At 39.7% G+C, this 14,940-nt stretch overlaps 1 protein-coding gene across 1 annotated transcript in view; it reads right to left on the bottom strand.

Annotated features, from left to right (window-relative positions):
• Positions 1 to 8,184: 8,184 nt before the first annotated feature.
• LOC101851611 (hamartin) overlaps positions 8,185 to 14,940 on the bottom strand; it is a 27,463-nt gene continuing 20,707 nt past the window's right edge. Inside the window, exons 22-25 of the mRNA XM_005108923.3 lie at positions 14,184 to 14,325; positions 13,003 to 13,091; positions 11,811 to 11,879; positions 8,185 to 10,896 (exon numbers count right to left, since the gene is read on the bottom strand). Of these exons, the coding sequence (XP_005108980.1) occupies positions 10,303 to 10,896; positions 11,811 to 11,879; positions 13,003 to 13,091; positions 14,184 to 14,325 (894 nt within the window). The 3' untranslated portion in view covers positions 8,185 to 10,302. The remainder of the gene's footprint in view (positions 10,897 to 11,810; positions 11,880 to 13,002; positions 13,092 to 14,183; positions 14,326 to 14,940) is intronic.

Genomic DNA, 14,940 nt, shown 5'->3' with positions numbered 1-14,940 from the left:
TATCCACAAGGGTCGATTCACACCATTATCAAGGATGGAGAGAAGATAGTGGCAGCATACTGCAATGGAAAGTTTGCTCTGGATCGAAAGAAGATCAGACTACCCGATGTAGATGCTGTGGACCAAGTTCTTCTGATTTGGTTTAAGGAGGCAAGGAGAAAGTTGGTGCCAAAACCTCTGTTCGTGGGTACTTGTTGCAAAGGAAACTACCCATGAATAAGTACAGCTGGATTAGTCCACAAATGCTTCCTTTCCTTGCATTTCTGATTTAACAGGGATTGGATATAACAGGACATTTTCTCTACTCCCACCATCCCTGTTATATCAGGTTTCCACTGTATTTGTTGAAGAACTGCACTGTTTCAACAAACAGTGAATTTTGTTGTAATTGTCGTTGTTCTGTGTGTTGATCGTAGAAAATTTCAACATGTTTTTAAAAAATATGGACACACAATTTACAATGCACACCGCATTTTTGTCATTAAGGGAAACCATACCTGTCTGCCTTTTTAAAACCACAACTGAGGGGGGGAAATCCAATATATGACCTGTTTTTGTTACCTTGTCTCAGAGTCTACATTCTGTACGGTACTTTTAATTTTAGAACTGGAAGAAAAAGGCTTCTCTCAATGAATCTCTGGAGTGGGAGATAGAAACTGCATGTTTAACAGTGACCAACGACCTACTCGACGCAATACAGTTTATTTTGAGGGTGGAGTGTTTAGTTCACTGTCCAATACATGGCTGAAAAGATAAAAATTTGCGGGATGAATGAGAAAAATTTTAATCCTGTCTCTGGATTTGAACCCTGAATTTCCACACACTGGTCCAGTTCAATTTACACAGTAACCGACTATAATTAAGGGAATAAAAGCCCCAAGGGTCTTGGCTTGAATCAATAGTACAAAGTCTTTGCTATTACATGGCAAAATTATTTTCATCCTAACACATAAGGCTGACTGCAAGGGATCACAGGACGGTAAGAAAATATTACACAGAAAAGAAAAGAATGGAAAATATACTGAAATTTCTGCACTGTACATTTTTTTCCCCTCCAGAAATGGTTATTGACTCGTTGAGAAAAAAAAAATCTATGCATGTGTATAAAGTCTTCTCGGCAAAAACACTATAAAAGATATTTGCAAAAGGGAAGTATGCGTATGAAGCTTTGATCACAGAAGTGTACTGTGCCTCTAACTGTACACTTAGAATTATTTGATTTCTTCTCATGCTCTCGAGGCCAGTCCAAAGTGAGGAGCTGATTGCAGAAAAAAAAGCTAGTAAAATTGCTCCTCCCAAAAAGTCAAACTTAAACATAAATGCTGAATAATTTTCAATCAGTAGGTCTGCATGTATTTAAAGGAACTTGACCTTTCTAACTCAATTTTTAATTCATTTTCATTATATGTCAGGCGGCGTGGTGGAATCAGGCTCTCGTCAATTTTTGGGCAGGTGGAGTTATTGGTATCATCTGAAAGCTTGTTCACTTGTCTTTATTTGGTTGAAAAAAATATCCATTTATCTTGAATACAAGTCGAGATATTTGTGAATGAAGGAGGTGGGGGTCGCCTGTTTTCAGAGGTAAAATTAGTGAGAAAATGGCCGCCAAAGATTAGTTATTTCCTTAGCTTAAGAGTCCGTGGTAACCAAAAATTTCCATTTTTTGTGCCTTTAACCAACGTTTTTCAGAAAAACCCACACAGAAATGAGTTCTTTAATGGGCATGAAAGGTGTAGAGCCAAAAAACTAAAATTTGATAAAAATCCGCAAACCTGCAGAAAAATAGGGCCTACAAGTTTCTTCACTTTGATTATTTTGATGAGAGCCTGATTCCACCACGTTGCCTCACATATATATATTTTTATATATATGCCAATTTTGACTAGGTTTTCTGGCGATTCCCCAAATTTCATAGCATTATATAATTATAAAAGTAACTTTCAGAAGTAAAGTCTATACATGATCTCAAAACTCTGAAAAACATGAGTGTTCAGTTTGTCAGTGCACAGTAAAGTAAGCATCTTTCTCATGTTCTCATGGAATGACAATTGAAAAACAAACATAAGAAGAAAGTTTCAACAAGCCCTTCTTGCTTCATGGGAAAAAAATAGGACTTGTAGCAGGAAGAGCTACACAACTGCTCTGTTCTTGTAGAGCCAAGAAAAGGGTTAAACTGTACAGTAATTTTAATATAAAACTGTGCTGAAGCTCAAAATGGGATCTGCTGAGGATCATAGGAGGAACATGCTTTCCAAGGTGGTTACAACTTTTAAAGCAAAATACTGGCATTCTTACACCACATAAAGCACAAAAGAGAAAAGTTTATATAGTAATATAGTGAAGCTTACATGAAATGTGAGGCAGGGTGATGAAATCAGGCCCTCGTCAATATAATCAAAGTGAAGAAACTGGCCTTTTTTCGCAGGTTCATACATTTTTATAGGATTTTCGTTTTTTGTTTCAACACCTTACATGCCCATTAAAGAACATATTTCTGGGTGGATTTTACTTATAAATGATTAAAGGCACAAAAAATGCAAATTTTCAGTTTCCACAGACTTTCAAGCTATGGAAATAACTCATTTCTGGTGGCCATTTTCTCACTAATTTTACCTCTGAAACTAGGTGACCCCCACCTCCTGCATTCGCAAATATCTTGACTTCTATTCAAGGTAAATGGATATTTTTTTCATCTAAAGCAAGACAAAAGAAAAATCTTTAAAGATAATACCAATAACTCTACATGCCCAAAAATTGACAAGCGCCTCACTCCACCACGCCGTGACACAAATGGTTAATTGTAAAGTACACAGAGCTTGAATTCAAGCAGAGATAGATGCTATGTAAATCAAATACAGTACATCTACTATTGTGACTTTTATCACTTCTTTTGAAATGGCGTGTCTCGCTGATTCACAGGATCTACTTTAATTCTAGCAAGCATAGAGTAGCAGGCTGCCCTTATCGCACCACCTACTTCTTTTCAGAGCTGTCATGATCCTAATCTGTCCTTCGAGAATGACATGTGTACATGAACAGTGCTTCTGTGGTACACATACATTTATGTGACTGAGTTGTTTTTTAAAGCAGTCTGAGAGTTTGGGTTTTAGTTTAGTTTAGTAAGAGTTTCACGGTGCTCACAACACAATTAAGTCATATAAGAGCAAAAGATCAAAGGTGTTACTCCTAAAGAGTAACAACATACAAAGAAAAGGAGGAGGAGAGATAAGGATGATAGATGTTAGATAGGAAAGAAGGAGCAAACCACACCAGAGTACCCACCAACCACCAATGTATTGTTGCTAGCTCTGACAAAACTCGTCGCAAGGCATAGAAGACCCAGCAGAGAGCACTGGCTGTGTCCGCCGCGAGTGTCTTCAACCAAGGAAAATGGCTATCACCACACTCAAGAGTCCCCCAACTATTGGGTAGTGAGCACACTTTCCTTTTTAGTTTAGGTAAAAGTTTTATGGCACTTGCAACACAATAAGGTAGTAAAAGTGTTGAAGATTAGAGGTGATATAAGAGGGTAACAAACACAAAAAAAGGAGAGAAAAGGACTGTACCGTATAGATCATGTTTGATAGGAGAGATAGAGCAAACCATACCAGAGCACCTGCCAGCCACCCATGAGGACATTCACCACTCAGGTATATCTCAAGCTACAGCTACGGCTAGAGAGGTGAGAAATCTGACTGCTCTAGAACGATGAAAAACACAGAGAGAGACAAATCTTTCCTTTTCATTTTATATAAACAGCAAAGCTAGCAAAGATTGAACAAACAACATTCAAAAAGCTGAATTGTTTGTAACACAGGAAAATCTCTATACAATGCTTCACACAAAATTTCTACATTAATCTTTCTGATTTTTTAAATTGGTTACATTACAAGTGCAACATGTAATTTCTGCTCTGGAATCACACCATTGATTGATCTGTCATAGTATAGAGATGAAAAGCACAAAAAAGACACCAGAGTTCACGACAGTGAAATTGCACATACTTTTCACTCATATTCACCCAGTTCTTTTCAAACAAGTAAGTCTACGACAAAATCATCATTATGAATATAAATACGATAGCGCAATCATTGCCCAAAAAAAATTCACACACCCATGGTGAGTCAATTTGGAGACACCATTATCACAGAATTTTTTCAGATTACTGAAAAGGTAAGCAAAGACAATAATGCCAGTTCATGACATCATCAATGGACCAAAAAAAAAAAAATTAAATTAAGGTCACAATCTATATATGGCCATTTTCTAATAATACTTCTGTCTGTACAAAATGTTATGCACTGTCATTGCAGGGAGCAAACTTCTCTCACGGTGTCAAAATCTTATCTTGTGCTCATTTTCAATTTCTGTAAATCTGACGAAAAAGTCAGATCACATTTCCCTGATAATTAATTTTATCTTTCAGGGATCCAACAACGCTGAGATCACATTACTGGTACAGGCTAACATTCAAAGTTTTACCCCTGACTAAGTGTAACTGTTTTAAACCTCTATTGACACAATTTAGAAGATCATTCAGGAGGTGGAGTGCCTTGACCCAGCCTGTCTGGGCCAACCCAGGCTGAGTGGGATACAGCACACAGCAGACTGAGTTACTCCATAACATCACATCCTACTTTAGGAAATGAACTCACACCTTCTTCGAACAGTGAAGAGGTTTTTAACCATTACACCGCAGATGCTGTAATTTACTTTTAGAGGCTTGAAAATGTTCTGGAAAAGAGCGCAAGATATGGAACCATCTACAAAAGCAGAGGAAGCAACTATAGTCTCTCAATGTACGGTAGCTGATCGACACTCTCTGCAGCTATTAGGATGGTTTAGTAGAGGCTTTACGCCGCTCGCAACTGCATAAGGTCATATGAGCACCAAGGGGTGGATGTCAACAGAAAAGTCCTTATAGGGAATCAGACTTACTCTGCTCACCTCTCTAGTTTCAACAGCACAAAGTCTGCTTTGACTATCAAGGCACCCCGGAAATAGCGGGTCACAAGAGTGTGTATTAGGTTGGTATTGGTAAGGCAGCAACATGTATTCAACTTCAACATGATTGTGAACGTTTCAAACCCTGACATAACCCATGTCCAAGTCATTTACTAGGTGGTCAGGGCCAACCTGCACTGACTTGATACACTGCACCCCAGCAGAAAGACAAAAGATCTAAAAAAAAAATGTCTTCCCTATCTGGAAAAAAATGTCTTCCCTATCTGGAATTGAACCCAATGATGATCATTTGCATGCAAGACAAAGAGCTGAACTATTACACTCAACAAATACTGGCCTATGTACACTGCTCCTGGAATGATACAAAAATTACAAATACACAATTACTACAGTGAATGCTACATAGTCTGGCACAGATAACACGAACACAGAAAACTTGAAAACGGATTGCTAGCTAACCCGAATTATTGATGTGTCAAATTCATTTGTCAATCCCCAACATGTCTGTTGAGTTATCCATGCTCTACTGACATGTGAGTAGACTACCTTGTCCTAGATTCTACAGTCTGTACTTTCAAAGTTTTTAGATTTAGTAAGTATTTTACGGCACTTGTAACACAATAAGGTCATATAAGTGCCAAAGATTAGAGGTGTTACAAGAGAGTAACAAACACAAAAATGAAAATGGGGAGATAAGGATGATAGAGGTTTGATAGGAAAGAAGAAGCAAACCACACCAGAGCACCTGCCAACCATCCACGTACTTTGAAAATTGAAAGAAAAAGGTTGCCCTCAATGAACTATTAAAAATTTACTAGGGGTGTGAGATAGCAACGGCTTGTTCAACAGTGACCCAACAACCTAGGACAGGTTGAAGTTGGGTGAAGCCTTTTGAAAGACTGAAAATACAGACAGAGGGAGAAAAATGGTTGCCCAATCATCCTTGGTGCCCCAACGGTCATCTCAGAATTAGGGATAAGTAAGTAATAAGGAAACAATCTACTAATCTGCTCACAACTTCTTGGACAAAAGCTGGTACACAAATAGCAAGCCCATAGAGGAAGTTACATCGGAACGATCGTTCAACTCTTTACTCTTGACATTACAGACCAGACCCTTTGCAAGTGAACTGTGAATAGTACACTAATTCCCATCACTGCCGATGTTCGAAAGAGAGGCAAGACAAAAAATGAGGGTTATATCCTTCACGCGTCTCAAACAGCTTAAGAGAAAAGGAAAAAGTTCTATTCAAATACAGTGGAGTCCACTTATAACGAGTCCTGGAATAACGAAGGTCTGTTATAAAGACACTATTCTAAAACCCCGTTTTCCCCCCTCCTTTATCTTTGTAAATAAAATACTGCTATTGCGCTATCAGACAGTCACGCGAGTCGGTTGTAACGGTATATAATTGCTACTGCTGTGCACAGAGCACAGACCAATTAAACATAATATAAGACCTCACCAGTTGGTGATCCAGCGAAACAAGGAATGGAGGAGTCCATGCGAACCAGCAATGAAGGTCGAAGCGAATGAGTGGGGAGGGTGTGGCAAGCGCAGACAAGCAGAACGCATCGCGTGATAAGCCAGCCTAGTCTAGATTATCTAGGCCTACCATGCCTCTCACTTCTCTGGTGCGGAATGGAGAGGTCACAATGCTTTGATAGATGGGAGTGAATGTGTGACGTGCGCAAGCGGACGCAACACACCACAGGGTGTGGTGGGGTGGGGGACGACACAGCGGGCGAGTTAGCCCGGAGCCAGAGCCCCTTCTATCTGAGCGCCAACGCCGAACTGTCAACATTGCTAGTGCTAGAAAAAGAAACCTGATTTGATTTTTGATCAAGTAAGACTTAGAGATAATGTTGAACAAAATCGTCATCAGGAGAAATACAAAAAGGAATAAACAGAACCCCAAACTCATAGATTAGACCTACTTTACTATTTCCCTTGAATTTATTACTGGATCCCTTACAACGAGAATCCTGCTATAACGGACATTTCGCACCGGTCCCCTCCCTCTCGTTATAACAGGATTCCACTGTATAATTTCAGAGGGAGGGAGAGGGTGTGAGAGAGAGAGAGGGTTTGAGAGAGAGAGAGACAGAGAGAGAGAGAGAGAGAGACAGACAGACAAAGAGAAAGAAAGAGAAAACAGACAGCTAAAAAAATGAATTCCAGAACTTCAATCATGGATGGAATCAAAGACAAAAAAAATTCCTGCAAAAACAAACAGGACACAAACATATTATTTTCTGCTGTGAAGAAACCGGTAACAGACGACATTACATTTTTTTCTGGCTTTTCCTTCTCTAGGCTGAGGAAAACAGCAGGGATGATACACATCAAAAACTTAAATAAATAAACTCCTCTTACATAACACCCTTACCCCCAGCTCCCAAATGCCCAAGTTTCTCAGAGACAATAGAAAAAGGTGTAAATAATAATTAATCAGTTTGGACCCGATAGTAAGACTTCGAATTTTACCACAGAGCCTAATAATAGGCGGGGAGGAGTCTCGAAGACTTCTCACAACAACACAAAGCTCCAGAATGCAAATATGAGGATTTGAACCAAGGTCATTCACACCACAACCCAGCACAAAATGCTGTGTGTGGATGGACTTTAAAGAAAAAAATCAAGTTTTTGAAAAGGAATAATATGTACCACAATATATACAGGGACCTCCATTAATTAATACTGTCATCACAAGGTGGGTCAAAGGTCATACAAGTTTACAAGTGTACATGACCAGCAAAGTCAGTCAGCAACATGGGTGTGATCGGACCTTATAGATTAGGTAGTCCAACCAGCAACTAATCTAACCATCTCACACCTATTTCAGTGCCTAAAAAACTCCCAGTACCCTTCCCAGTGACCTAACCACCCTTATTTTTCCATTAAATGAAATATATATTTCATTAGCACTCGACACTCCAACACACTTTAAAGCCTAGCCCCTTTAAAAACCTGTAAGCTTCCACCTCCTCAAATGACCCCTGTTTCTTATGTGAGGGTTGATTGCTGGCTGGGCCACCTAATCCTTGAGGTCTGATAGCACCCCCCACCCCTTCAATCTCCTTCTGATCAGTATCTGAACAAGCCAAATATGTACACAGCATCATCATTAACCATTTTACCACAAGCACACACCAGCTATTGCACAGAGTAAGTACAGGTATGATACAATATGACAAATGTTGTACATGATTATTATTATTTTTTTTACATTTCAGCTTTGAAAAAAAAAGCAGAAGTTTCAAAACATCTTTCATTTGTTACCCTCTTTGCTGTCACTTCCTAAAGTCACAAGCTTGACGTTCTGATTACAAAAGAGTAAATTACGTGTACTATACTGTAGGCTCTGGAAACAAAACAGCACTTTCAGAGCAAGGCTACACACAAATTGATGACGACCTACATAAGATCAGAGACTGTTTCATATGATGAGTTACTTACTTGAGATACAAAAAACAACACCGCCAATAGAGATAAGAACTATTTTTAGAGAGTGATGTGCTAATATAGTGTAAAGCGCATAGAGCTTGCTTTCGTGTGGGGACATGCACCACACAAATGCTATTGATTATTTATTGTTATTATTACTTTTGCTTTAAAAAAAGCAAGTGTTTTAGGTCCCCATCAACACCATTTAGATCATTTAGGAGCCAGGCTTCCACCCTTACTGTCAGGGCCAACCTGATCTGAGAGGGATATATACATCCCAGTCGAAAGACCGAGATACTCTATAAAAACTCTCACTATACTCAAACTCAGGTCCTCTCCACATGACGGCAAAAAGCCTAACTAACCACTACACCACAGACGCCAGTTTAGTTTAGTTTTAGTAGAGTTTTTACGGCGCTCGCAACTGCATATGGTCATATGAGCGCCAGTTTGACACACTTTGAAATACAATCATTGACAAGAAGTAAAGTCTGGCAGTTTCAGCACATGGTACTTGTCCTCCACTCATCCACACACCATAGCACACAATACAAGGCCTTGTTCAGCTCATATATGAACAATAGCTTTAATACTGAAGATTCCCCTCTCTTCGGAAAGCAATCATAAGCAATGTCAATACTATGAACGAGCGAAATACACACAATACATCTTTCTTTGTCACTCCACCATTTTAAAAAAACACAAAAAATCAAGCATATAATATCGTGTTTGGCAGAAACATGTTAAAAATAGTAAAGCACATTAATTATTAACATAACATGACCTTGCCAAAAATAAGTACATGAAATCTTTCACATATGACAAATGTCCGTCCCTCGGCACTTAAGAAAAACTGTAATAATCAAGTCCATGCAGTCTGCATATTATAATCATATATGCATGTATATATATAGGTAAACATACACAACAGACTACAATTCCTGGAGCACCACAATCAAAAGTCTGACAAGCAAGACAAATTATCAAATTACCATCACCCCCCCCCCCCTGAATTACTTCCACTTAAATGCAAGGACATGATTTAGCAAAGCAATGGGACACACCTTTCTTCATACACTTTCTTTGTCTTTGTTTCAAAAGGAAGCAAACAATCTGATGTTGACATTCTTTCCTGATTTAGGTAGGGCAGTTCATATCATTCCATACTATCTGAGATCACAGGGTAGTGTGCCACGGCTTTCACAACACACAGTACAAACTGTTTATGGTTGAAAGCACATATAGCTATATAATGCAGCTATCACCATCATTATTATTATTATTATCATTATCATTATTATGTATACAGGTATTTTTCCAACCAGACTGTTCAGTCTTTGAGGCAGCAATGAGCCGTTTTCCTAGGTATTCTTACTTACTTTGATCTAGACCCTTTTGGCTGGGATTAACTGATAATTTTGCCTGCACACCAGCCTGAAAGGGTCTGCTCTTCTTCCGAGTTCCTACAAGACACCTTCAACACGTGCAACAAGCACATGGAACTTTCAGAATTTTCATTTTCATCCAAAAGCACAAGGGACCCAATCCCACATACCAAAGGTGCACGGCTGTGAAAGACCACATATAAAAAACCCACAGATATCAACTGACCAAGTTACACAAACCCTGAATCAAACTAGGAACTCTTGCACGAAAGGCATGAGTGTTACCTTTAGATTAATTAACCCCTGGAATGCGAGATCGCATAAAACAGCAAAGTAAATAACCCTACAACTCACACTCACATTCTTTACCACAAAGTTTTGGTTCTTGTGTTTTATTCACACACACACAAGCACGCACTCACACACACACACACACACATATATGTGTGCTAGTCAATCCAATCAGATATATTCTACAAATGCGAGACCATCATCAAACTATTGACTAGTCACCTTTTGGCCAGCAGCCGCTGTCCCCTGTGGCCAGACTTTGTGTGGAGATAGACTGCATGCTGGCATCACTGTCCACTCGGTAAGACGACCGACTGGCCGCCCCGGAATCGGTGGCGAGATCTAGCTCCGCACTACCCCGCGTGGAAATGGACGAAAGACGAGAAGGCGGCTTCCTTCCTAAAGAGGCTTCCGTGAAAGTCGAGCCAATGACAGAAACCTCGTCTTTGGCGACGACAATGCTGGTCCCACCACCTTTCTTTGTTCCCGCAGAATCTTCCTCTTTTCCAACCGCCAACTTTTTACCGCCCGCATGCGACAGGTGGTCGGACAACGTTCCTTGTCTGCTACCGTCACCTTCGTGTGGTGTAGCCATGCTAAGGGAATCCCCCTGGTCTCCGATGGGTTTGTTAACGGGCGTGAGTGTGGCAGACGACGTGCCGCCGCCATCTTTGTTCGCCTGTGGGATGGCGACGTGTTGCCGCATACGGCGATGTTTATCTTGGTCCAGCTGGCAGGTGAGCTCCATGAGGCGTGACTCCAGCTCCTGGTTGATGTGCACCATGCTCTGACAACGTTCCTCTACAGCCTGGACAGACAGAGAGGGAGAGAGGAAAAAGTTCTAGTTTAGTTTTAGTAGAGGTTTTACGGCGCTCGCAACTGCATAAGGTCATATGAGCGCCAGGAGATTAGAGGTTTTACAAGAGAGTAACAAACATAAAAAAGAAGAAGGGAGATACGGACGATAGATGTTTGACAGGAAAGAAGAAGCAAAACACACCAGAGCACCCGCCAAACACCCACAGAGAGGAAAAACAAGTACACCACTGGTCCATGAAGGTCGTGAAAATGTTATAGGCTGCATGGATGTAGTTGCTTTGTGAAAAGATTATGTACCCTATGTTTGTAGTGTCTCTTTGTAAAGTTGTTATTGTCATAGTTTTTCCGGTTCTACATGTTTCAGACTGATAGGGTTCAAACCGAATCTCTGAAAGCAATTGAATAAAGCCTAATTCATAAATTAGCAATTCCGAACTTCTTGAAACTATTATTCTATTAGAATTCATCTGACATTTCAATGACCTTAGTAAGGGCTGGGTGGTCATCAATCCCTACGGACCTGAGAAAATGCCCTTACATACTAAACATGTACCCTTCTGAAAATCAACACACAATTTGGAGGGGGTAATGTAAATCTAGAAGTCATGACCAGGAAGCTCAAATACACAGGTCCTGTATGTTTGGTTTTTTTCTTTTTAATTTTTCTTTGGAGGGGGGGGGGGGGGTGGTGGGGTTTAAAAGGGATAAAAACTAGGACCAAATTTAATATCCAAACTACTCCCATAACAACCCATACGTAAAACCAGCCACATTTTGTTTGGAACAGAATAGGACAATTATAACACTGACAAGAGGAAGAAAGAACAGAAGGCACCAGAACACACATCAACACCCATCATGTAACTAGCACAAGATCTTTAACATCTTAAATGAGTTGCCTACCTTGAGTTGCTCTTCATGACTAGACTTGGCAGCTTCAAAGTTCTTCTTCACTGACACCATTGCAATATCCTGAGGGAAGAGAGGGATGACTATTGCCAAAAACAGACTACACGGCTCACTGTAGTTCTATTTTAAAAAATACAGTACAGTGTTCTTTAGTTTTAGTAAAAGTCTTACGGCACTTGCAACACATTAAGGTCATATAAGTGCCGAAGATTAGAGGTGTTACAAGAGAGTAACAAACACAAAAAAGAAGGAGGAGAGATAAGGACCACAGATGTTTCATAGGAAAGAAGGAGTAAACCACACCAGAGCACCCGCCAACCACCCACGTACAGTGTTCAATATAAAACCTTTTCTGTTTCGAAAACTTGACTCTGTGGTAATTAAGTTATAGCATAAACTAAGCGTTTTAACATAGTCTTGTTGGAAATCGAACACACAACTTTATGGCTATGAGTTCTGCAGTTTTATCACCAAAATAGTCTTAGTTTTAGTAAGAGTTTTTGGGCACTTGCAACACAAATAGGTCATATAACTGCCGACGATAGATGTTTGATAGGAAAGAAAGTGCAAACCACACCAGAGCACCTGTCAACCACCCACTGAAGTAGTCTACTTGTCAACAGTCATGAGTGTCTAACTGGTTCACTCGATGACCGCTTGCTATCTAAGAACAAAGGAGTACTCACTAGTTATCTTACTTGTGGCAGTCAAGCATACGATGAACAAAGAATTTGTGCTCATGCTTGTGAGTAAACTATGGGAGAAAACGCTCTCAACTACAATCATACAAATCGTACTTTCATTATTTGGCAATCTGTCTCTGGGAATCATTTCGATAAAACTGTCACATATATTTCACTTACTCTGACGTAAAGTTAAAAATACCATTCTTTTATATCCTACCCCCCCCCCCCCCGAAGGACACAGAGTTTCCGAGTAAGGTTTTTTTTGTTTTTTTAAAAGAAATAAATATGATGTATTACTTAATTCCAATAGTTAATTAATTTCCTCAGATTTAATGAGTAACAATTATGACTCGGCTAGTGCTTATGCCCCCAACCAACCTCCACACACACACACATATACATGTACACATACACACACACACACACATACACACTCTCAACACACTTTCCTTGTAATTTACACAAAACAAAGCCCATGAGGAGACGTCCATTGCCCCTACCTTTGCCTTGAGCTGTTCCTCCAGCTCTATGTTGCGTGTCTGGTACGCCTCCAGCAGGGAGCTCTTCTTCTTGTTCTCCTTCCGCAACTCTGAACAAAATAAAACAAAATTGTTTCATTTACAATGTTCCGTTTCTATAACAAAACAAGACTTTCCCTTCTTTGTTCACAAGCTAACCTTCAGTTTTAGCGTGCTTTTCACAGTAAAGAATCTGTTTTGAGCGAGTTTGAATCTTTAAAACCCCCCCAAAAAACCCAATATGACTGCCATGTACAGGGTATGATGTAATGATGAACAAAAGTACCATTTCCATCTCCTTAAACTTAGTTTTTTGTTCTGTGCCTATCAACAAAGCTATTCACATATAATTTAAACTTTTTTTTTTTGCACGAAACTCCTTGAGTTTGATAGTTAATGAGTGTTTATTGAAGAATTACATGAATTAAAAATTGTACATAAGTTGGTTTTGTTTTAAGTATAGATTCTTATCAGTTTTTAGTTTTAGTAGGAGTTTTACGGCACTTGTAAAACACAATAAGGTCATATAAGAGCCGAAGATTAGAGGTGTTACAAGAGAGTAACAAACACAAAAAAGAAGGAGGGGAGATAGAGACGACAGATTTTTTATAGGAAAGAAGGAGCAAACCACACCAGAGCACCCGCAAACGACCCACAGATTCTTATCAATTAAAAAATGCATCATAATACAATAGGATATTAATTTTTCTATTGTCTCACAAATTGAAGGCTGGATCGATACCAACAACAACAACAACAACCTGGATCGATAACAACACCAATTAATGTGAACTGATTGTGAGTAATTATGCTGACATGGGAAGCCTTTTTATAAAGCACGATAGCAGTGCTATTTTTTTTCCATAGTAGGCTTGGGAGTCAGGGATAAACAAAAAAATAAAGAGGGGGGGGGGAGTATTGGGGTGTCGGGACTCAAAGAGTTAAATGACTTTTCAGTCTTCACAAAGAGTGTATCAAGCCTTGTTTTAGTATAGGTTTTACGGCTCTCACAACTGCATAAGGTCACATGAGCGCCAGAAGATTAGAGAGTAACAAACATTAAAAAAGAAGGAGGGGAGATAAGGATGATAGATGTTTGATAGGAAAGAAGAAGCCTGTCCACGACAACACCCCTCCCTGCTACTGTCTAGCAGGCCGCTCACCCGCTATGTCTGCCTTGAGCGAGGCGGTGAGACAGGAGTGCTCCCCCTTGTGGAGCGAGGCAGCGCTGTGTTGGTGCAGCTTCTCCTGGCACTTCTGGTGCAGCTCCTGCATGAGCAGCACCTCTTTCTGCAGCTGGAACACCTGCACACGTGACGTAAATTTATTTTTACTCTAGGATATACATAAACTCTTTGACAAATAATCTTTAACAATCCTGTATCTTTGGTAACAGCCCTTCTTCCTCAACTTCATATAGAGGTGTATACAATCTTTTTACAGTGGATCCTGTCCTGTAGTGCTGGATGGCTAGGTTCCCGATCATTGAAAGCTAGGAATCGTAGGAATCGACTTCGAACTCAATTACTTACTTTCTAATAGAGTGATTTTTTCCGGTGGTTACTTGGTTGGCTCCAAACATCTTAAGGATTCAGGATAACCTTTATTTCGGAACACCACGAAGTATCAACTTTGATCTTTTCAAAATAGTTTTTTTTGGAAAAAGAAGATGATTTTAATGATTGAATGGACTGGTAACCATTGGTTTACGTAAAAAGGAGTCGGAATTTTCTTTCGTAGCATTAATCTTGGAATCAGTTCCGGAATCGATTCTTCGCCCAGCTTTATTGTCCAGGACAACCAGCCAATCACAGAGGACATGGTACAGAACAATACAGAAACTTTTACAACGCAATCAACAATTCTTGAGAAGTGTCAGCACAGACAATAAACCATCTTTTACAGTCAAACCTGTCAAAG

The sequence above is a fragment of the Aplysia californica genome, unplaced genomic scaffold, assembly GCF_000002075.1.
Source record: "Aplysia californica isolate F4 #8 unplaced genomic scaffold, AplCal3.0 scaffold00734, whole genome shotgun sequence".
NCBI classification, from domain to species: Eukaryota; Metazoa; Mollusca; class Gastropoda; order Aplysiida; family Aplysiidae; genus Aplysia; species Aplysia californica.
This window is presented reverse-complemented; position numbering and strand designations above follow the sequence as displayed.